The sequence below is a fragment of the Amblyomma americanum genome, chromosome 1, assembly GCF_052857255.1.
Source record: "Amblyomma americanum isolate KBUSLIRL-KWMA chromosome 1, ASM5285725v1, whole genome shotgun sequence".
NCBI lineage: Eukaryota > Metazoa > Arthropoda > Arachnida > Ixodida > Ixodidae > Amblyomma > Amblyomma americanum.
The window spans coordinates 513,966,132-513,988,619 of NC_135497.1; the positions used below are offsets into that span (position 1 = coordinate 513,966,132).

The following is a 22,488-nucleotide window of genomic DNA, read 5'->3' on the forward strand; positions in this document are numbered from 1 at the left end:
TGCGGTGCCCTGCAACAGAAGAAACAGCAAACCAACGGCCTAGATGCAGTCAAAACATTACATCGTCCCTCCTCTGCCCTTGCCAACAGTTTGTGAGGGGGCTCACTATGCTTCGTGTCATCTCCATGCCATCTCTTGCAGAGTCAATGTTGAGAGGAATTCTGCAACTAAAGTGGAGTACATTTATAATAACTGAGTAACCAAGCGCAGCCATATGGCTACAAAGGAAGCCTTATGGTTGCAATTGGGTGGATGCTAAAGAGTAATTACTCCCTTTTTATATCGCAGTTGCTTGGCTTGTTATAGTATCTGCAACCACATCATAAAAAAAATTTTTTAAATGTAGTGTCATGCTACACAAGTTCCGGAAGCACCTATTGCTTGCACTACGGTAGAGCCCGGATATATCGGTTTCGAAGGGGACTGCAAATTAGTTCCAATATACCGATAATTCAATATACAAAACGTGGCAAAAGATAAGCTTATCTTCGATCCATCAGCGTGAATACGGTGCACCCACGCCAGCGGCACACCTCCTGCAACAACTTGCTGCCCGCCAGCATGCTGGCAGCACACAGTTTGCTGGGTGTCGATAGGCCTAGCTCACTTTGCATTGAAGCCGCAGAGGACAGTGCTTTAGAGGAAGCCACCGCCAACCATAGAGATCTAATTCTATTGCAAATGTACTATAATCACAATAATATTTCAATTAAAATTAGGGTACAGTTGATTTCTGAGTAGCCTTCAGTGGGGAAGCAGGCCATGCGAGACCTGCCGCAACACAAGCCTTCGGTCAGCTAGGCTGACTTCATCACATGACAACCGGTGCACTGAATGGCGGCTTCTCTGCATGACAGAAGTGTCGCGTTGAAAAGAGCACGCCAGAGAGAAGGCCAGCCTCGATCACACCCCTCCTTCACTTCATCACACAGTTTTAAACCCCTAGCGTTGCCAGCAGGTGCCTATGGACGTGCAGTCAGCCTGGCTCCGTACGCTAGAAGAGATTGCAGATGCGCCATTAGGAGAGGCGCTACTTGCTTGGGCACGGCACAGTTCATTTTTATCGAATGCTCCACTGAACGGGAGTTCGATAAACACGAACACAGCTGTACTTTTGCATGGAATTTTCTGACTGTTCGATATATCCGAGTTCAATATATCCAGGAATGACTGCAGTGGCATTACACATGCCAGTAATGAAAAGGGGAGAGGAAAACCTCAAAAATAAAAGGCAGCTTATGTGAGGTGTGGTGTTGCATACTAGCAATCAGCACTATGAAGGATGCAGCAAGCCTGTGGCAATGACTGTTCCTGACCACAAGCACTGAACCTATGAGCTACCTATAAATTCATGGGGGCCAGAAGCACTGGATGTTACCCCTGCAGGTTACAACTGCCCACCTGCAAACATTGGGCACCACTCACCTCCCAGCAATTTGAATATGCTTGTGAGACGGGTGCCGTGCCATGGACGCCAGCACCACGTCCAGGGCCAGGCGCGGGTGTGCACAGGCCTCATAACGAAACACATGAAAGAGATCGTTGAGCACCTTCTGCAGCAGAACACGTCGTGTCTGGTATGCCTGGGCCGACACCAACACCTGCTCCTCGGTCGCATCCCCAGATACCTGCAGAGGGACAAGGCCACAGAGTTTCACAAAGCTGCAACAAGCAGGTATTCACAACTTTCAAAGGCTATAGGGAGCGCCACTGAAAATCCAGTATGGCTGCCTGAGAGATTATATGTCAGCTGCACTAGCCTAATGTTGCACTGCGCTGCCTGAAGCTGCATTAAAATGTTCATGTGAGTGTGCTATGGCACAAAGATATGCATGGTATCTTGTGCCATCATAAAAGCCTTCTGTGTGCAGGCATCACAAGTGGAAACAGATACACATGCAGACAAAAAAAGTGGTAGGGTTTAAAACAGTTGAACCGAGTAGACGTGTGAACGCATGTGTTTAGCCTGGTTGGCTCATCGCTGGGTTTTCGGCACTTCTGGCAAAGATATTAAACTCGATTAAACCTCTGATCGAGGTTAAGCTGATCTGATCTGTTCACACTGCAGGTGGAAGTTGATGAAGATGACAATGTGCAATGCACAGCGTGAGAGTGTGTTGCAGTTTAACATGAGGCATGATCAGCTGCGGCGACAGCATAGTGCTCTTGTGCAGTGGCCAGCAAAGGTGAACTCTTCGCGCCGCCGCGAGTTCAAAACCCAAGTGTGGCAATTACTTTAATTATGCGTGGGCTATTGCTATGCTAGGTTTGCCCAAAGTCACCCTCAAGGTCACCCTCCCACTGGCTGCATCCATTGCGACGCTCCTCCGAACTAACCCGAGCTTACCCGAGTTACTACGAGGCTTTACACGAAACTCTTGGTTGGGACCGCGTTAAGGGGGGACACCCCTCTTAGAACTTTTTTCCTTATTTATGGGTGGATCTGGTTGAAACTTGCACCATTTGTATATTTTTGCATGCTGATTTCAAATATCTGATTAGTTTTCTTGTAGATGAAATAGTTTTCAAAATTTCACCTAATTCATGTTGCTCGTTTGGAGGTGAGCTAATTACTAAACACTCTATGGCATGATGAGAATAGACCTGCCAGAGTGATCTAGAAGGATCATAGAGTGCAACAAGACAAAAATTAATATGCTAGAAAAATTTCAACCAAAGTTACACCTAGTCAAACTTTTGTGACAAAAAGCCCAAGTTTGCTCCCAAGACTGATAATTTTGTAAATGTTGCCGTGTAATAACTGAATATATTTTAGTCTTAATGCACTGTCCAAGAGTTTTTTTTTTTTTTCTAACAGAACAAGAATGAGAGCTAGTTAAAGAGATATCGCTCCTCCAAAATTGCAGAACCCTGAAAATTGCAGTTTTGAGAAAACGAGAAAAAACATCTCACAGTATGTACATGTAAATTATGTCAATGATTGATATGTCAACATGATCAGAAACTAGTGGAAAATGAACTAAAGCAAAAATTTATGGCTTATGCCAATTTCAGCCTAAATGCAAAAGGAAACTTTTGAAAGGAAAGGTCCATTTGGGTACCCAAGACAGCTAACCTTCTAAGTAAATTTTTTCTTGTGGTCATTGCATTTACCATGGTGTCATGTGACTCACAAGGTCCCCTTTCTAGCAAAAAAAAAAAAAGTTATAGCAATAGCAAGAAAAGAACCGGAGATATTATTCTTTCAAAAATGCAACACCACCAAAATTGGGGGATTGTGAGAAGCACTCAAGCCTCGCAGCATATTTAATCAGGAAAGAAAACCCCAAGGACCTTCGCATGCTTTCAAAATGCACCAGGAGCATAGTTGGAGTGCATGCTGTCGCGGTGCTTCTTTTTTTTCCGCTTTAGCAAAGCCAAGCGAAGCCGCCCGCTTCTTCGCAGAACGCGTGTTACGGCGCAAGTCCTTTTCTTCAGCTCTCCTGGAGACAGTTGCTGGCATGTTTGCGTTGCATTCTTGCAGAATTGCTGTTGCTGTATGCTTGCAGCCAGCATTGAAGTGCAGCACAGCTTCTGCTGTGGCTGCTTCCACAGCAAACAGCGACGAATGCCGCTCTTTGTGGATCAAGGTCCAGATGATCGAGTGCAAGCTCTCGTTTGAATTCTGGGTCTTCCCCCGAATGCACCTCCGCAGCAGGCTCTTCTCTGACAAGCGACTGTACACGGGCAAAAGAGCTTCAGCCACATCGCTTGGCAGACTGTACTTATGCTTCGGTTCGGGCTCCTCTTTTGCTTTTGCAGCATTGTGGCGGCACCAAGACTGCTCACCAGTGGGACACAAAGTGTGATTGGGGCAGTCATCAGTAGACGTGATGTGGTAATATGTCACCATCACGGCTCGCTGCATGGCATCCACATTACCTACATTTGACCTTAGCGCTCGGCCATAATATATAGCTAGCTTGTCAACTAGATCAGCAGTGAGCCTTCCTCTGCCACCAAGACTTTGTTTTCCTGCACCCTTGTTCCTCTGCAAGAGGTTGCGCAAAGCTGCTCCCATACGCTTGTGCACATGGTTTATGCAATCCTCCTTGACTACTTCAATGTAGCCATAGATTTTAGCATCTTGAAGGGCATTAAACATGCGACTGTCCCCATCGCATAACATCGTTGTGTAGCGCATGTTGTGGCGCTGTAGAGACCTCTCAAATAGAATTTTGCCTGCCTCTACCTCCATTTGGCCAGCCTTGCAGTTGGTGTTCTTTTGGCACTTGTGGCGCGATCTCCAGAGTTCATAGCCGTCAGTGTTCGGCTTTGGGCCAGTTTCGCAGCCCAGAAAAAAGTTTGACAGCACCACATAATCGAGCACATAACCAGTGAAGAGTTCCACTACGGCACCGACGCCTATATGTGACGAGTGCCCGCGCATCATCCATGCGCCATCGTAACACACGGCAATGTTCCCCCTGTGTCCAAAACACAAGTCGTCATATACCTTCGCCAGTGCCTGCACGGCCTGTGCCATAGCTGCCGCGGCTGCTCGAGTAGCAGCAGGTTGCAATATGTTTTTCAAGTGCCGTTGAAACATCTTGTTGTGCATGCCATGCCGCGACAATCCCATCACCGAAAAGATATCGTTCATTGCTGTCTGGGCGTTACCGGTCGACAGCATTGCTCGACTAGCAAGAATATTGAGCTCGAAAGGATTGCACTTTTTCTCACCGTCAACCCTCCGCGAGTTCCACTCTGCCGCAATCTCACCACAGTTGTCACATAGCACAATCAGTTTCACGGCGAGGCCATAGCTCTGGTCGCTGGTAATCAACCTCACACATCCGCGACACGTTTTGCACCGCATGGCATCCAAGAGGACGTTCGCAACGCTGAGGTCAATTATTGCATAGAAGGCTGTTCCGTCTGCGTCTGATCCTGCGGACGCACCACTTGCATCGGTGAACAGCGCGGTCTTTCGTGCCGTCGCCGGCGTCGATTCCAGTTGATCAAGTGTAGACTGCTCACGGGCACTCGCTTGAGTTATGTCACTGTTAGTGACAGGCGCGGTGTTAATTCGTACGCGACTAAAATCGGCACGAAGAACACCGCCGTTATCCAGCGGAGACGGAGAAGCGTCGCCGCCCGCAACGTGACCGTCACGCAATCCCGTACCACTGGCGCTTGCTCGCTTGCTTGTTGCACAGTATGCAACAATGTCGCGTCATTAACAAGTTTTTTTCCTTCTGCATGCTTTCGCCCGAACTTGTCCACAGAGCAGTACTTCTTCGCACCTCCTGGCATGGTTCTCGCGTTGCACTAGCGTGGTCGGCAGAAAGACAAAATAGCGTCGCCGGGCGTCCGCTTTCCATGGCTAGCTTGCCGGAACCAACCAGACGACGCCATTTTGATCACGTGCCTAAACCGCCCAATAGCAGCGCGTGCCGCTATTTATTTTTTCTTTCGTTTTTTTGGCGAAGGCGGCATGTACAGGGTTGCTGCTCGAAAGAAAAAATAAGCCGAAAGCCTGCGCTTTTGAACAAGACCAAAATGGCCGCGGTAGAGCGCGTAGTTTCGATGCACCGGGCGATCGAAACTGGGTGTCGTTTGTCCACAATTTAAAGGGCAGTGGGTGTGGTACTGCATTTTTAAATCGCTATAACTTCTTAATTACGTGGGGTATAATGATGAAAATTTGCATACAGTTGAGGAATGGTGCGAGGAACACGAAAATTAAAAGATTGAAAATCTGATTTTTGGGCCGATTTTCGGTGCCAAAGAGCCGTGTCCTCCCTTAAGTAGTGTTTTCCCACTAAAATATAGATTTTGGAAGCCAATGTAGTGGGTGCAATTACTACGCAAATACGTCCATAGTTTTTTCCGCAGTACCATGAAAATTGTGCCGTAGCGCTGATTTTGGAAAAGCGAAAGACCAAAAAAGCCAAGAGATTTTTGGGAACAAATGTTGGTTATGAGCAGCTCAGTCCGAACTGTTAGTGTTGTAGAATGATGTAAAGTCAGCGAAGTTTCCGCTTCAGTGATATTTTTAGCAAGTCCTATATGAATTTCGCTGTGGCGGGATTCAAATGTATACAGCAAGTGGAAATGTGCACAGAAGTGCGGTGAAACTGGGCTTGGTCAGTCACCCTCAATACCGTTTTGTCATGTAGAGCATGTGGTTCATGGCCGTATTAGCACTTGGACACACTAGCTCCTCTGCTACCTGGCATTAGCTGCAGCAAGTGTACCAGTTTCGTGCAATGAGCATTGCCATCAGTGCAACTGGAATGCCACGAGAGCAGATGAAGGTGTACGTGCTCTGCTCTTGCACCGAGGAGCAGAGGTCGTGCAGCAGCAGCATGCAGAGCTCACCCTGAGAGCAGGGATGTTGGAGCGATAGCAGGCATCATAAGGAGAGTTGAGCAGGCCCAGAAAGTCCAGGGGACGCTCCATGCGGCACTGCAGACCTGGGATCCCTGACATTCCCCTTGACCTGTGGGAGTTGTCGAAGATAGCTTCAGTGAGTGTAGCCATATGCACGTCAAAAATTCCAAAGATGAACAGAATTAAAACATGAGCGTCAAACCCCAAGTTGACAGTGAGGAGAGACTGACGTAATTATGACTTCCATGGTGTGCATTTTATGCATTGTACATGACTCATCATTTGCCTGTCAAAGTACCATATCTACTCGCATAATTTGTGCACATTTTTTTTCTTCTTTAAATGAAGGCTACAAAAAGAGGGTGCATAAATTATGCAAACATTTTCTCAACACCTCCTAAAAAACTATACAAAGGTCATAACGTGCAATATATACTGTATACTGCCACCTATACGTAGACCTTCTATCTCACAATCCTCGCAGGGCAAAGCAAAAAGTTGACGCCAAATATAAGGCGCATACCCCCTCCAGCCCTGCCCACAATTATGTAGTTCCCCACGGGATGGCATGATGACGAGTGCGCAGCTCAAAATAAATAAACTCTAAACTCGCAATGATACAATCGCGAAGCCAGCAGTGGGAGGCAAAGGGGACAACAGCCGATAAAACAGGGCTCTCGCGTGTGGCCTGGCTGACCAGTGGCAAACTGAACAGCAAGTGGTTTGGCAGTTTCGGATTGGGCCGCACACGCAACTGTTCGTCTTGGGCCACGTAAACGGCACTTGCACCTTTCGCAACCTCACACGCCAACACCGCCACACCAATCTGCCCAAGCCTGCCTTGCGCGCACCCACGTACTGTTAGCAGCAAAAGTTTGCGGGATGTCCAGTGCGTGGCAGAGCGACGCAAAACTGCATTGCTGCGACATCTATCGCAACCGCGCCCGATGTCGAGGCTCGCAGAACTGACGTGCCAGTCACTCTTTGCGCATGCTTGTCCTTTCTTCGATATCAGGCATGTCTTATCGCTTGCTTCCCCGGAATCCGCTTTTGACTCACCTTATAGCCGCTAGATCGCTGTGCAACCATCGCCGCGCGCCTGCTTCGCCTGCTGCGATGGTGGACGGAGCGCCCGAGCATCTTTTTAGGCGGCGTGCTATGTTCTGTGAATAAATGCTGTCTCCCAAGAAGCGTTGCCGGAATGGCAAGCGGTATTCTTCGACTGATAACACGAGGATCGATACGCTGTTATTGCGGCACATAATTCCTGCTTGTCGTTCATTGCTACGGAAACCACAGTTGATGCAGGTGCTTATTTTCCGGCAATGCCGCCTCGAGTTCCGGAGGACCAAGGACCAAAGGAGATACACTGCACGCCTCTTTGTGGAAGGCGTGCCCCAGAAAGAAAAATGCCGCCTGACAGGCAGGTCTAAATCGGCAGTAACACGAGTGGTGAAAGCGTTCCGAGACGACGGAGGAAGAATTACTGACGCCCCCCGCAGTGGACGACCTAGGGTCACTGAAGAAGAAGACGGACTGATTATTGCCGCTGCCGTGGTTGATCCCTTCTTGAGCGCCAAGGAAATCAAGAAAGAGCTCGGCATTCATGTGTCATGAGACACAGTTAGAAGGCACCTTAAAGAAGCAGGATTGCAAAATTGTACCGCAGCACAAAAGCCATATTTAACAGAGAACCAACAGCGGCAGCGGCTGGAATTTGCTAGGGCTTACGAGCACTGGGGTGTTGAAGAATGGATGAATCCACGTTCTGCACCAGGTGGGACCAGCGGCAGCGTGTTTGGCGGCCACTCAGCTGCAGGTATGGCTGAGGTTTAAGTCTTTAACAAAAAGTAGAACTTTTTACTGGGCTAGTTGATCCATTCTGCATAAGTAAAACAGCGCAAATGAAGTTCCCGAAGACGAATTGAAGGTGGGACAGGAAAGAGCGCTCTTTCCTGTCCCATCTTCGTTTCGTCTTCGGGCAACTCCATTTGCGCTGTTTTATTTGTGTTAAAATAAAGCGTTTGAAATTAGATACGAATCTGTACTGAAAAACTAAGAAGGGGAATCCACATTTTGTCTTTGGCGAGCAGCTTACTGTAAAATTAAGTGTTCAGTTAATATTCACTGGCTTTGTTTCATCAGTCATCATAGAAAAATTTAGGTACTCATCTGGCAGCATTTTCGTCACACGGAGTTTCGTTAGTTGGCCATATATTTTTCATAAAAGTGCCCATTTCTCAAGTAGGCAAACAGTCATTTCAGTTTAGAATATTATAGGCTTCCTTTTCGTGCGCCTAATCGTATTAAGAAAGCTTATTCTCTGTGACGACAAAAGTTGCACTCGCCGCCGGTATGGCGTAGTCTATAATGAAATTGTTTTTTCGTTCCTGTTAGGTACCGACTGGAGTACACGCAATGTGTGTTATCGAGTGGCCGGTGCAGCATTTCCATCTGGGGAGCCATCAGCAAAGATGGACTTGGTCCTTTAGTCCGCATCGATGGCACGTTTAATGCTTCATCATACTGCGACATCATTACGAAGACCCTTGTGCCGTACGCCCTGGATGGCCCCTTAACTGACGGCTTTTACTGGCTGCAACATGACCGCAGCCCAGTGCATACTGCGCGTCTTGCGGGAGCTACACCTGACTCATGCGGCGTGCTGAGCCTGCCATGGCCACCAAGCGGCGCTGACCTCAATCCAAATGAGAATTTGTGGGGTCTAATGAAAAGGTGCCTCGCTGCCCAAAGACGTAGTATCCCCAACGCCGAGGCACTTTGGAGCGCAATTGAGGAGGCATGGGACGCACTGAGCGCAGAAACAGAAACTGTAAGGGCCCTGTACGCGTCGATGCCGCGCAGAATCGCCGCAGTCACCGCCTCAGAAGGCCAATATACCGGTCACTAACTGATAACTGCCCTGAAGTTGACTTCATGCTCTTTTCTTTGCTTGATTTTTGTTTTTTTAGCAAAGCACCCCAGTCTAAATATATCTTTCTCACCACCATCGATTTCGTACTTTTTTTTTTTCCCGTTTGTAATTGTATTGGTGTTGCATCACGCTAAAAATCAAACACGCGCACGTAATTTATCACATTTCACATCGGGCGCCACCGTGGAGGTTTGGAGGCGTATACATTCTACAGTTGAGCATGATGCCATGATGCATTACGGTAGCAGCAATCTTTTTGCCGGAGCAGAAGCCGGGAACACATGCATGCTGCGTGCAAAGAGAGAAAATGGCTAAATAAAAATATGGCTCAGATCACTGCAGACGACCTCTAAGGACATTCTTATAACTGAAGCGTAACTAGGAAATCTCACGTCAGGCAGGTAGCCAGAAATTGTTTTTCAAGAAGAGGCCAAGGTAATTTTTGTGCCAATTAAGTGTGGGGCAGCTGTTGCGGGGCACATGGCCATCAGGAATACTGGGAAGAGAGAGACAGAAGCGGGGTTTCGGGGCCATTAGGGGCGGAGTGACACCTCTCTTATACGTTCATTGCAAACATCTCAGTTCGTGTTAGGTTTTTTCTGTGTTGACCACAAGGGGCACTCGTATATGACCAAACACGCACTTTAGCTTAGTTGAAAGGCTCTAATTAAATTTCACGCTCAACTGGCACGCTTCTTGGGAGACAGCATTTATTCAGAGAACATAACACGGCACCTAAAAAGATGCTCGGGCGCTCCGTCCACCATCGCGGCAGCCGAAGCAGGCGGGCGGCGACGGTCGCACAGCGATCCAGCGGCTATAAGGTGAGTCAAAAGCGGATCCCGGGGAAGCAAGCGATAAGACGTGCCTGATATCGAAGAAAGGACAAGCATGCGCAAAGAGTGAGTGGCACGTCAGTTCCGCGAGCCTTGACATCGGACGCGGTTGCGATAGATGGCGCGGCAATGCAGTTTTGCGTCGCTCTGCCACGCACTGGACATCCCGCAAACTTTTGCTGCTGACAGTACATGCTGACGGTCTGGTAAAGCAGAAAGCACAAAATATGCAAGTTTTTTTTTTATCCCGCTAAAAAGTTTGGGTGTGCACAATTTATGCACGAGCACAAATTATGTGAAAACTTCGGCCTGTCAGCGTTAATCCAAATATATATCACAACTCATGGCAGTCCCGTGAATGCACACATAAAATTTGGCAGCCATGGGCCCAACAATTCTTCCCTTACGAGTTTTCTCCATGCTCTCTGCTAAAGGCTTCCGAGCCTACATAAGCACGCAATAACATTTTATGGCATATATGTAGTTTTTAAATCAAAATCACAAGAAATGTCAGGGAAAAGCGCAAGTGACTTGGGATCTGTCCAGCCGCTGGGAGAAGAAACCTGGTTTAGACAAATCAACCAACTTGGGAGGCTGCTCAGAGCATGCCTATCGTTTCACACATGTTGAAAAGCTGACTATGTAGGAGCACAGTGAGTGCTCTCTGGCTTCCAATGGTCCTTAAAGGGACACTGAGGAAAAATTCAAGTTGGCTTGTATCGATAGAATACCAGCTCCGAATCACAAAAACGCCGCTCTTACTGAAAACAAAGCTCTTGTAAGGTAGAAAATAGCAAGAACCAAAATACAGGTATCGCCACCACAGGCCAATCTCGCAAGTACAAGCGTGGCGACGTCATAGGACAAGAGACGCCACCTTGGAGAAATTTTCCTTCCTACATGGGGTCGCGAATCCCTGAGGCTGACAAAGGAAGGTTGCGCGGTTCAGTACTGAAGTAAGTTTTGTGTTAAAACCGATAGTGCACTTTTATGACACAAGGAAGGCAGACAAAAAACAACCTGAATGTTGGAAGCAAAGAAAACCGATGCTTGGTGGCGCTACAGGCGGCCAGGAGAGTTTCGATTTTTTTATGGCGCTCCCCGTCTATGAGCTTTGCGTGCCCCATGGTTTTGTTTTTGACGCGCCTAGATTTACAAGCGCCGGACAGCAGAGGAACTCCAAGTGCCGCTTCAAGTGCCAGTTAACCTTTGAAGGAGCCTGTTAAGGCTTGTCAGATGATCGCCACGGTCGATGAAAAACTATGATGGCACGATGGTCGGTGATCGTACAAGGCAGTTCGCAGTGTAAAGAACACTAGTGTCTACGCAAGCTCGCCCGGCGAAACATTCCCGGCTGTGCCAGTCAACTTCAAACTACTAAACGGAAATCGTTTATTAGGGACGGGAGACAAGGTACAAGGCAGTTAAGAAAAATTGCTGATGGCCTAGCTTTGTTAGGCCAAGATATACGTAGCGAAAGGGCAGAGATTTCTGCATCGGAAGAGTGCATTCACTAGATGCGTCTTTATTCATGGTTACACATTGGGCCGTCGTGGCGGAGGGGAAGCGTCTCCGCCTGAAGCGCCAAAGGCCCTGGTTCGATTCTGAGCCTCGTCACAGGATTTTTTTTTTTTTTTACTCAATGAGTGGACGGGGGGGTTTCAGTGGCTCCCATTTATGCCACCACTGAATACGTTGGTTAGCGGTTAAGCGCACACTCTGTTAAGGCGCGTTTATGCTCCGGCGTAACGCGCGCGCGCGCTGTACGACGACGTCACGTCGGCCGAAGCGAGACCCTCTATACTTCAACTGCGCTTGACCGCCGACGCGTTCGGCGGCTTCGGCGCACTCTGATCGCACTGGCGGGGACTTGGAACATGTCTCTATTTTGCGCCGAGTGCGCCAGCCACTGCCAACCCGGCCAGACTGATACAGCTCCGCGGCGAGGTGCGCGTTGTGACGTAATTCAATAGCTTCGGCAGTTGGGCGGAGTTGTTCTTTTCGAGCTCTTGGCTAATTTAATCCATTCATAGTACACATCATTCATAGTACCGACGTATCATTCCATAAAAACTTGAAAAATACGTGCTTTTTAATTACCATGCCAAAGAACCCTTCAATTATTGCGTATGGCTTTCATTCCTTGAGTGCTTTTGTACCGCAGTATTGTACTGCGTACTGTGTTCTCTTTCTCGCCCTGTTTGTACGTGTTTGTAAAACTGAGCATGCTTAATCAAATTTTTTGTTGTGTTAATTCACACTGCACCTGTTTTCGGCTAAGTAGTTGCTATCTGCGATATTTTTATCATGTGTCATATATACAATTAATAACAGGAGGTCCCCCTGACAGTTTCCACTTTGGGTCCTCCTTATGCAATAATTAATTTACGTACCTCGTACCTGTACTTCTTTTTCAGTAAACCATAAGCAACTAATGTATGCGGGGTCTGATGATAGATGACAGTGAAATAACAATGTTCTTTGCTTTCATTTTCCTAAAATGTACCAGGACTAGGCTTAATGACCGAAAAGATGTGAGCCACCCCATATCTGTGCCCATGCTTCTGTCCTGGCTGCAGCCAGCAGGTGGTGTGAGGACATTCCTCAGCAAGAGGCCAGAAGACCCACCCGCTTGGGGGCTCATCCTCGCCAGGCAGGTTGGTGCCGGAGAGGTCGAGCGAGGTGAGCTCGGGCAGCGACTCAGCCAGGGTCCCTAGCCAGAGGTCCGGCTCAGCAAAGAATCCCTGCTTGTCGTTGGTCTGCGACAGATCCAGGTGCCTGCCAAAAGGAGACACACACACGACTTTGTCCGGCCAAAATTGCACAAACACCACAGGTTCATATAGCATGCAATGGGGCTCACCAACTGAACCATAGGGAAACTGACTTCTGACAGAAACTGCCAAGTGAAAAGGCCCCAAACTAGTCAAAAAGCCAGATATCTGGTCCAAATGACTACTAGCAGAAAACACCTCTTACTGTGTCTAAGCTGTGATGCGTAGAAAAGAATCCGTGCTTTCAGAAAATGTTGACCAGCTTACAATGCTTCATTACACTTAGTTAGCTCCCTTGTTATGCATGCATCTGGTCAAACTTTTATGCTACAGTTTTCTCAATAACCGCAATTGTGTTATTTGACACATTATACACATGTGACATGAATCCTGCTTACTCTTACATAGTGCTCGATATGCCTCGTGGGCAAAAATAAATGACGGCAACAAGTAAAAGACAGTAAACCCTTGTCAGCTCAAACTCTCAAATCTCACCATACTAATCTGTACATTTTTCGTGCCATGCAATAGGCACCATGTGTTTATCACTACTAATCTCGAAAGGTTTTTACAATAAAATTCGGATATCTCAAAATCTGGCCTGTGAAAACTCGATCAAAAAAGTCTTCCGCCAGCAGCTTGCGTGGTCCCGCTGCAAACCAACGAGCAAGTCTGTGCTGGCTTGCAACAATGCATGCTGCCTGCCAGCACTCTGTGTTGCTCTGCACTTCATGCAATTTCAGTGTCAACAGTCGACGCGCGTTGCAGTCATTGAGGCTTGCAATGCAGTGGCTAGATGAGTAGGTATGCCAACCAGCAAGGCTCGAAGTGTAGTTCCACACACGTCTTCTTCCTTGATGATGACAAAAATGGCTCTGCTGTTCTATGCCCGGTGACCATGCGCGGCTCGCCTGCTACTTGTTCCTAATGCATCTGACCTTTCGCTAATTTTAGTTCTGGCTCAAAATGTCCCTTATTGCATTGAACATCCCTAGACACGACGGCTAGAGTATCGCTTGATTATTTAGCAAGAAAACAGTAGGACTACAAGATAAGAGCTAGTTTATTTTCATTCATTTCCGTCAGCTCTGCCCGTGCACCCCTTTGCAGATTCTATTCACACTAGCGCTCGTTCATTCACAGTTGCGGTACTTAAATGCATGAAAAGCCGTATTCTGAATTGCAGTTCATTCCAAATCCACAAGCATGCAGTTGGCATGCCACAAATGATGGCAGCTCATAATGGCTGATCAGGCCAATGAGGTGAATGCTGTAATGGCACACAGATGCGACACCCTGCACTAGTGCACGCGTATTCATATCATCGCGAAATTCTATCAACCGAGTTTGTATTACTAAGATTCCACTCTACTGAGCGCCATTCCAAACGAATTCTTTACCATGCATTATGGCAAAGAAGAAAGATGTAAAACTACACTCATAATTTTTAATACCATTTGAAAATCTCAGAATATTTCAAACAATAAAAGCCCAGTGTAAACTGAATCAAACAGGAAACACTATTTGAAAACCATTCGAATGTTCACATACCCCTACTGGACTCTATCTGACCAAGGCCACACTAACTCGGAAGAGAGCATGATGTAGTTAAACTTTGCGCAGAACAACACAGGACGGGGGGGAGAAACACGCACACTCGTGTGTGTGCGTGTTTCTCCCTCCCGTCCTGTGTTATTCTGCGCAGAGTTTTTTTAACTATGTCGCTACACCAACTGGCCCAACGTTCTACCCTATTAGAGCATGATGTGTGTGCCCCCACCTGAGTGCCCGGAGCTGGCAGAGGGCCTCCAGAGCCAGGTGTAGCTGGGGCACATCGGCCAAGCTGAGCCAGGCCAGGGTTGGGGCGAGTGACACCAGGCCGCCCAGGTGCTCCCCGAGGGGCATGGCGCACTGCGAGAGGTCGAGCTGCCGCAAAGACCGCAGCCGCGCCCAGTGGGCATGCCGCCGCAGCAGCTGCCCCGCCCGGACCAGCGACAGACGCTCCAGTGATGCCTGGGACCACAGCCAGGAGAGGCCTGTCCAGCTGCATGAACACAAGCCCGCATAACTTAACACATCATTTGCTAAAAGGTGGCAAATACTTGAGAAAGCATTACACTACACAATCACAACATGAAAAAACAGCTTAACGTCTGGACAGGCCATACTGCTGACAGGAAAAAAGAAGTGTCTCAATACAACTACCAACTTTTGAATTCTCATAGAGTAAAACTTCCCCGAAAGAACCCAATCTATCACAGTTGTCGTTGCTCCATCAATTGAAGCTTTCTTTATATATATCTCCCATGTGGTTGCGATGCCACAGAAATGGCTTCCTGGCAATTAACATCTGCCTTACGGCAGATGTTAATTGCCTGTGTAGGGGAGTCGGTGCGCCTGTATCTATTACAGATATCACAAGAGGAAGCTGCCAGAATGGATTCTCAGCATTACTCAACACTAGGAGAGCAAATATTTAAATTTCCAAATACAAAGCAAACACAAACAGTGGAAAAGGGCTTTTAACCCTGACTTGGATATAGAATATCTGTTCAGTGTGAAAGAAATGCAAAAGAAGAAAAAAAGGTAACGACTGCTGCCTTTTATTTTTTTTTTTCGAAACTGCATGTGTTCTTTGCAATTCACTAGACTTCACTTCGCACCATGCATGTCAAAGAAATGATAAGCACAAATATATACTGCTTGCCTAGGCAGCATAACAGTTTGCAATTTGTAATGCGATTATGCCAAACAAGTGAGAAAATGAAATCAATGAACTGACACATGACTATATGGAAACTAAAACAGAATTGTAAAATGATGAGCAGTGATACTGCACATTAGAACCTCAATAAATCGCACTTCAAGGGACCAGCAAAACTGATCAAGTTATGAACAGCCAAAAATGTGCCTTGAGGAGGCTCCACCATACAAAGTGCGAACAGCACATGACAAGCGCGTCACTTCGTCGCACTGGATGAACAAGCAACAATGCAAACATAAACGAGGGGAAGCACATTAGTGCCACAATGGCGTGACTGCTTCTAAAAAAGAAGTGACCAGCAATGCACCAGCTGGCATCCGAAAGCAGTGCACAGCTGGGTTTGGTTGGCTTGCTGATGCACAGCCGTCAACCACCATCACTGCGGGCTGGCAGCGAAGCTCGGATAACGAAACTACGCGACCAGCCAGGCTAATTTTTGGCCTATCAACGAGGGTTCTCCAGTCATTGCCACGGCTGCCATTAGGCGCACGCCAGACATGCACCGACTACTATGCAACATGTAGGAAACTGGACATTTGCTTTATCATTTGCCTTGCCAGTGGCACCTCGACCTAACCCCCTTTGGGAGCCCTATTGTTCACCCTGTGACAGCAAGCTCATTCTATCAGTACGTCGAACACCTCGCACAGGCCATCCAAACAGCGTCATCCCGCATCATGCCCACACTACTACATTTCAGAAATCATTTTTTGTCCACACAGCTCGCGACTGGAATGACCTTCCCTGCGACTTAGCACTAATCCCTGATCCAGCCCATTTCAAGACTGCCATCGAGGAAGCCATGTCATCGCCATGATTCCCATGTAATATTCATTGTTTACAGCTGTTCTTGCGCCCACCCCTCATGTAATGTCCCGCCAGGGACCCTTGAGGTTCAAATAAATAAATAAAAAAAAGAAATTTTGAAAGTGCGCTTTCCCGTATATCACAACTGACTGCAAGCTGGCAGAGTTATCACGAGAAGAGTGGTGAACCCAGCCGGACAAGAGCCATATGGGTGTAGGATTCAAGTATGAAATGCATTACAGAAGGATAAAAAATAATCGTGCACTTTCACACAGTGATTGATGAGAGCAGGTTGTCTGCAATTTTGTTTTGATGAAGTGTTGATCAAGTGCAGAACGTTGGAAAGCCCACTTGTGGAATTTCGCATGAGGCCCAAACCCAGGAGCATCCGATGGCAGAAGCTGCGGGATGAGGCCCCTTCATGCAATAAACGACGAAGAAATTGAAAAGGACGCTTTTGCACTGTTTTTCTGGCACTTTCAACTCGATCTTCAGATAATTTGGCCAGACACTGTGGTTTCGCCATGGTCAGATTAATGAAAGTCTGCATATTCGGTCACTGATGAATATTTGGAAATAGTCAAAAACCCATTTTTCAAGTCAAATATCGACTGAATAACAGAAATATTTAATTCGCATTCAATATTCAGAATATTCGCCCACATCTACTTGAAACTAAAAATGTTGCTCACCACTACTGTTAATATTGCTTTTAAAAGGTGCCCGTAGCGACTTTCCATGAAAGGGTGCGACCACTAGAGCCAACCGAATTGACGTGCTGGCTTGCTTCAGCAGATGAGGGAGAAGGGCTGCCAAGGCACCAACCACATTCTAGCTTTCAGGAGGATTCAGATGATTAAATAACTACATTTGGATCTTCCTGTCGTTCCTACTCATGTCTGCAACAACATCAAAAAAGCAAACCTAACTTAATACACAAATCTGCAAAAAATGCTCAAGTCAGTGATTGGTTGCGGAACCATGGAATCGCGAGAAACTAGGGGCCTTAGCCATCGTTGCCATAAAGGACTGTCTGCATATCCGTGAGATGATTTCCAACACTGATCACTGAAATGACTTGTACATGCATTTGTTTGCACTACTGCTTTTTATTGTTATTGCTGCACCTTTTGGAAGTATGCACTGCAAAATGAAATATTGATCTTTGGTTTTCCACCCTATAGTAGAACCAGAACAGCTCAGTTTTCGAAACCAAGTGACAAGTGGGCACGCCTTATTTCTTAGTAGTTTGACCTCACTTGCATTTCTGCTATAAAAGCTGATATTGTAAGTAAAACTGGGAACTTTTCAAAGCCCAGTTGATTCTTGTAACGCCAATTAGGCAATGCAATGGTACATGGTATGTTTTATTGAATGCTGGCACGTTTTACTCTGTGCTTTTCTCACCTCGTGTGAGGGGTGAAATTTATTCAGTCCTGTTTGGTTTTCTTAGTTTTCTTTTGCTTTTGGTTTGAGACTTTAAAAAATTGCAGGGGACACTTGAGCTCCGCCTTAAGGGTATGACGTGATAGCGTAATGGGTTAACTGATGCCCACATATGCAGAATTGATCATTCCCGACTTCACATTCATAGATCCCTGAGAGTCCTCATACCACTCTTGGCACAGTAGTTAAGTGATGCGCCCCTGAACTGCGATGGCAGGTGCTGCCACTGGTGGGGTTTCTGCGACCCAGGTTGCTCCTCCCCAGTGACCAATCATTAACTTAACTGCCCCCTGCTACTGTGGTGTTGTTGTGTTGTGTTGTGTTTTATGGCACATAGGCGGCTAAGGCCATCATGTGCCAAACGCAAGGTATAGAAAATTGCCTTGTGCTGGATTTTATACAAAAACGAAAACACAACGGTGGTGTAAAGGACCCAAAATGTTAGGTTAGGTTAGGTTAGGAACAGAGCTGTTCCACCGCTGCAAAATGGGCGGATTGGGAGTTACGTACTTACGCGCATAATTTGCGCACTTTTTATTCAGAAATTAGGGCTCTAAGAAGGGAGTGCGCAAATTATGCGGGGATTTCGCGAGCATGACTTAAAAAGCTCCACAAAGGTCATAACGCGCAATATAGGTATAGTGTATGTTGCTGCATATACGTCAGCAACCAGACCCGAACCCTACGCTGGCAGCCCCTCGAAAAAAGTTCACTCAAAATCTCGGAGTACATGCCAAGGGATGCCTTCCTTAGAAAGCGCATCTCCAATTTGCCATCTGGGACACAACGCTCACAATTAGTGATGGCAGTATGTCATGTGTTAACGCTCTGAGTTGCCCCCAGTGGCAGTAGAAGGCATTTTGGATATCACCAAGGTGGTAGGTTGTGATATTGTTGCGAGAGGTGGACAGTCATTGAAAGTACAGCCCCCGTCAAAAGCATACAGCCCAAGGGGTTCGCTTCTAAGCTGTTTAGTGGCGCTCCGTAGAACATCTAGCAGTCCAAAGATTGGGAGGATTAAGGACGCGAAGCCATTTCCCTTTCGAATAATGGCCGCTGAGGATGCATTAACGAGGCAAGCTGCGGGCCTCGCAAGCAAACCCCTTGAGCTGTATACTTTCGATGGGTGCTGTACTGGAGAGATGAAGCACAGATCGCAAAGGAGGGAACAGAAGCAAACTGGCGACCAAAGAAGCGTACTATTGAGACTGGTACCGATTGCATGGCTAGTGGGTACTGATGTTTCAGTGCAGGTTGTTTTTGACAAAAAATAGAAATAAATATGTGTTTGATCTTTGACCTTAGATGTCTCAAAATTTATATTTTTGGTTACATTTGGCCCATTATTAGAAAAAGAAAAAAGATAGGAGGCTGATTTTTTTCCACCTTTATCTACACAGAGATGAATAGTTATTGAACTAGAATGATACAATCTACTCAGTAGGTTTGTTCCTAGTTTTAGTCAATGAAAACTGCAAAAAAAAGTATGGTTTCTGAAAAAAAAAATGACAAAACTAAGAATACTTCCACATTTACACACGTAATGAACCCACTCGCATAATTAGCCCACCCTCCACTCTTGTCGTTGAGATTTTGTCCTTTTTTTAAGCATTTGTTTTCCTTACTGCATTCCTCAGTTTCACACCGTCCGCAGTGCAGACCTTGGTGACACACCACACTGCTGTGCGCAAGTAACATTATGGCGTATTATCTTCTGAAGAGAGCTTCTGTGGGGGTGACACACTCTGCGGACTTGTCAGAGTGCCAAGACTCTGTGGCACCCTTGACAGGAGTGCTGGCAGCGGTGGCTTGCTCGGCGTGCTACTGCATGCCCGGCTGTGCCAGCCTATGCTTAAAATGCCGGCAAGCACTCTAACATCTGAGAGGAGTGCAGCAGTTTCAACCAGAATGCTATAAGACATCCACCACACTGCAATGCTATCGAGGAAGCAGGACCTCCCCATGCGATTTGGTCAGCTCGAGAACGGGAGAGAAAATGCCTCTCACACCACACCTAACGCTTAAACATTTGTACTATACGCTCACAACCGTCCCACAAGTTTTTTTGATATTGCGTACAAAAACGCGCACCTGACTTTCAGGGTCGGTGTTCAACGTGTCTGCTTTATCTCACCACAATTGGCCAGTGCCTTTGACTATCACAAAATCAAAGAATCACGCCATGATACAGCAAGCACCTTTCGAAGAGAATGATACTATAAACTGGCGATATGAACGTGGCTGACCATGTGGTTTTGTTGATGACAGACGGAAGGGTGGACGTATGATATGAAATTACAACTCTCGCAAAAAAATCTCTCGAAATTTTTTTTCCCTGCGCAATGAACCCTCCCCCCCAAATTGATGCCAGCTTTTCTGGAAAAAAAAGTGGGTTCATAAAGCGGTGAATATGGTATAACTACCAAACCATAATTGTTGTTCAGTTAAATTAAGACAGAATGGGAAACAAAATGGAAGAAACTCTAATGAGCTATGCATTATAATTGTTGAGAAAAGGTGTCTTAAATGTTTCTCAAAATACATGGGGAGTACAAGGCGTACCCCGTGCCTTTAATCTTAAATAAATGATACATTTAGTTTCATCGGAACAATAACTGGACATGCTTCATCAACACCATACACCATTCAGAGGCCAAGAAAACAGCCCATGCGAACTGCCACCTACTGAAACAAAGGTGCAGCACTGCAAAATGTACCTAAATGAATTTCTAACAGCAGGTCTCAGGCATGAATTGTTTTGCTGCTCTCCCTGTCTTGGCACCTCACTAACCCAGCCGCCGCAGTGGCTCAGTGGTTATGGCGCTTGGCTGCTGACCCGAAAGACGTGGGTTCGATCCCGGCCGCGGCTGTCGAATTTCGATGGAGGCGAAATTCTAGAGGCCCGTGTACTGTGCGATGTCAGTGCGCGTTAAAGAACCCCAGGTGGTACAAATTTCCGGAGCCCTTCACTATGGCACCCCTCATAGCCCGAGTCACTTTGGGACATTAAACCCCCATAAACCATACCAAACCTCACTAACTGGGTGACACTGGTGACACACGACTGAATGTTGTGTTGGGTTTTATGGCCCATAGGCAACTAAGGCCATGATGCACAACACAGGGTTTTTTTTTTTAAGCCAGAGTTTGTTTAGATGGTTTACTTCTTTTAAAACATAAAAACATGAAAACTGAACCAGGGCATTTTATCCTAGCAGTACGCTAGGGTGGAACAGGACGTGTTCATTATAAGGAAGTGTAAAATGTTTATTTCTTATTTCCTAAAGTCTTGTCCATGACAGTAGGATGCGGCTGATAGGGAGCTCCTCTCCACATGCTTCACATGCAAGTCTTGCTTGCTTCAAGAGTATGAGGCTGTGTGTCAGATGTGTATGTCCAATGCAAAGGCGACATAAGATTACTTCGATAAGGCATTCCTGATGACGTACATCATTTCTGTTCCTCAATGATAGGCTTAATCAGGTGAAGTTTGCTGTTCACGAAGCCTGCCATTTAGCTCTCAGTTTACTCTGGACAAACTTCATGCAATCTTTATGAGGTATGTTTGTGTGCGTTATTGTACAGTTATGGACACATGCAGCATATTTATCAGCGCATTCCTGCTGATTCCCATGTGGCTAGGGACCCACAGAACTTTATTACCTGTCCTTGTGTATGTGCTGTTATTACAGTGTGTCTGATGTCTCCTATTACGGGCTCTACAGTAAAACCTGACTCAGACTTCAAGGGAGTGGAAAAAACATCCGAATTATCCGAAAGTCGAATTATCGAATGGCCCCTCAAAACTACCAAAACCATTCTCGTGAAATCAAAATTTATTAAGTGAGAACCTGGGCAATTGTTACCTCCTTTTAAGATTAAAACTGCGTGGCAACGATTTCTTACAGCTCCATCAAATGTTTTAATTCATGCATGCTATCAGGAGTGGCGAAACCCAAACCGCTCCACAATGATAAGGGTCTCTGCAACTTCTTTCAGTGTCTGAAACGGAAGAACAGGAGCTTCTTCACATGTGGTGTCTCATGTGATGAGGCCTCACCACATAAATGGCGAAAAGCACGGGACACGTGCGGAGTTTTGGCGCGCTGGAAGAATAGAAATACCATACAGACGGAAGCGAGAGAAGGGCGCACTGGCGCCAGAGCGGCAAGACTCCTTCGAAAAACAAGAAAAAAAATATAAGCAACAAGGCAATTGTCGTACAAATGGTGTGCGGCTTGGCTTGGCTGGCCCGCTGATATGTGCAGCAGATCGCCGCCATCGCCAACTTGCAACTTCTATCAGCTGTGACGACAGAAACATTGACCGATACAAAATGTTAAAAGCATCACGTGGCTTGCGCAATAACTTCGTCTCTTACCCCTGTTAATGTGTTTACGCATCAGTGCATACGGCAGCTCGCCAGGAGTGCACATGAAAGGGTGCCATATTGTGCAACAGCATCTTGCGATGTTGTTGCATTCAGTCTTAATAAATAGATGGTTTCGCTGCCCGTCACATGTGGGGGTACACATAACATTGTGCAGTGGATTATCATTTCCTGTCTTGACGCTTTCATCATTACAAATG

The 22,488-nt window shown here is 46.6% G+C and overlaps 1 protein-coding gene and 1 pseudogene across 4 annotated transcripts in view; both read right to left on the reverse strand.

Annotated features, from left to right (window-relative positions):
- The window catches only part of LOC144116192 (protein zer-1 homolog), a 145,494-nt gene that overhangs the window by 94,750 nt on the left and 28,256 nt on the right, over positions 1 to 22,488 (reverse strand). For all 4 annotated transcript variants that reach the window (XM_077650919.1, XM_077650917.1, XM_077650920.1 and 1 more), the window contains exons 4-7: positions 14,662 to 14,925; positions 12,736 to 12,885; positions 6,325 to 6,445; positions 1,426 to 1,628 (exon numbers count right to left, since the gene is read on the reverse strand). In XM_077650919.1, the coding sequence (XP_077507045.1) occupies positions 1,426 to 1,628; positions 6,325 to 6,445; positions 12,736 to 12,885; positions 14,662 to 14,925 (738 nt within the window). The remainder of the gene's footprint in view (positions 1 to 1,425; positions 1,629 to 6,324; positions 6,446 to 12,735; positions 12,886 to 14,661; positions 14,926 to 22,488) is intronic.
- LOC144093428 (uncharacterized) lies at positions 3,307 to 4,819 on the reverse strand (annotated as a pseudogene).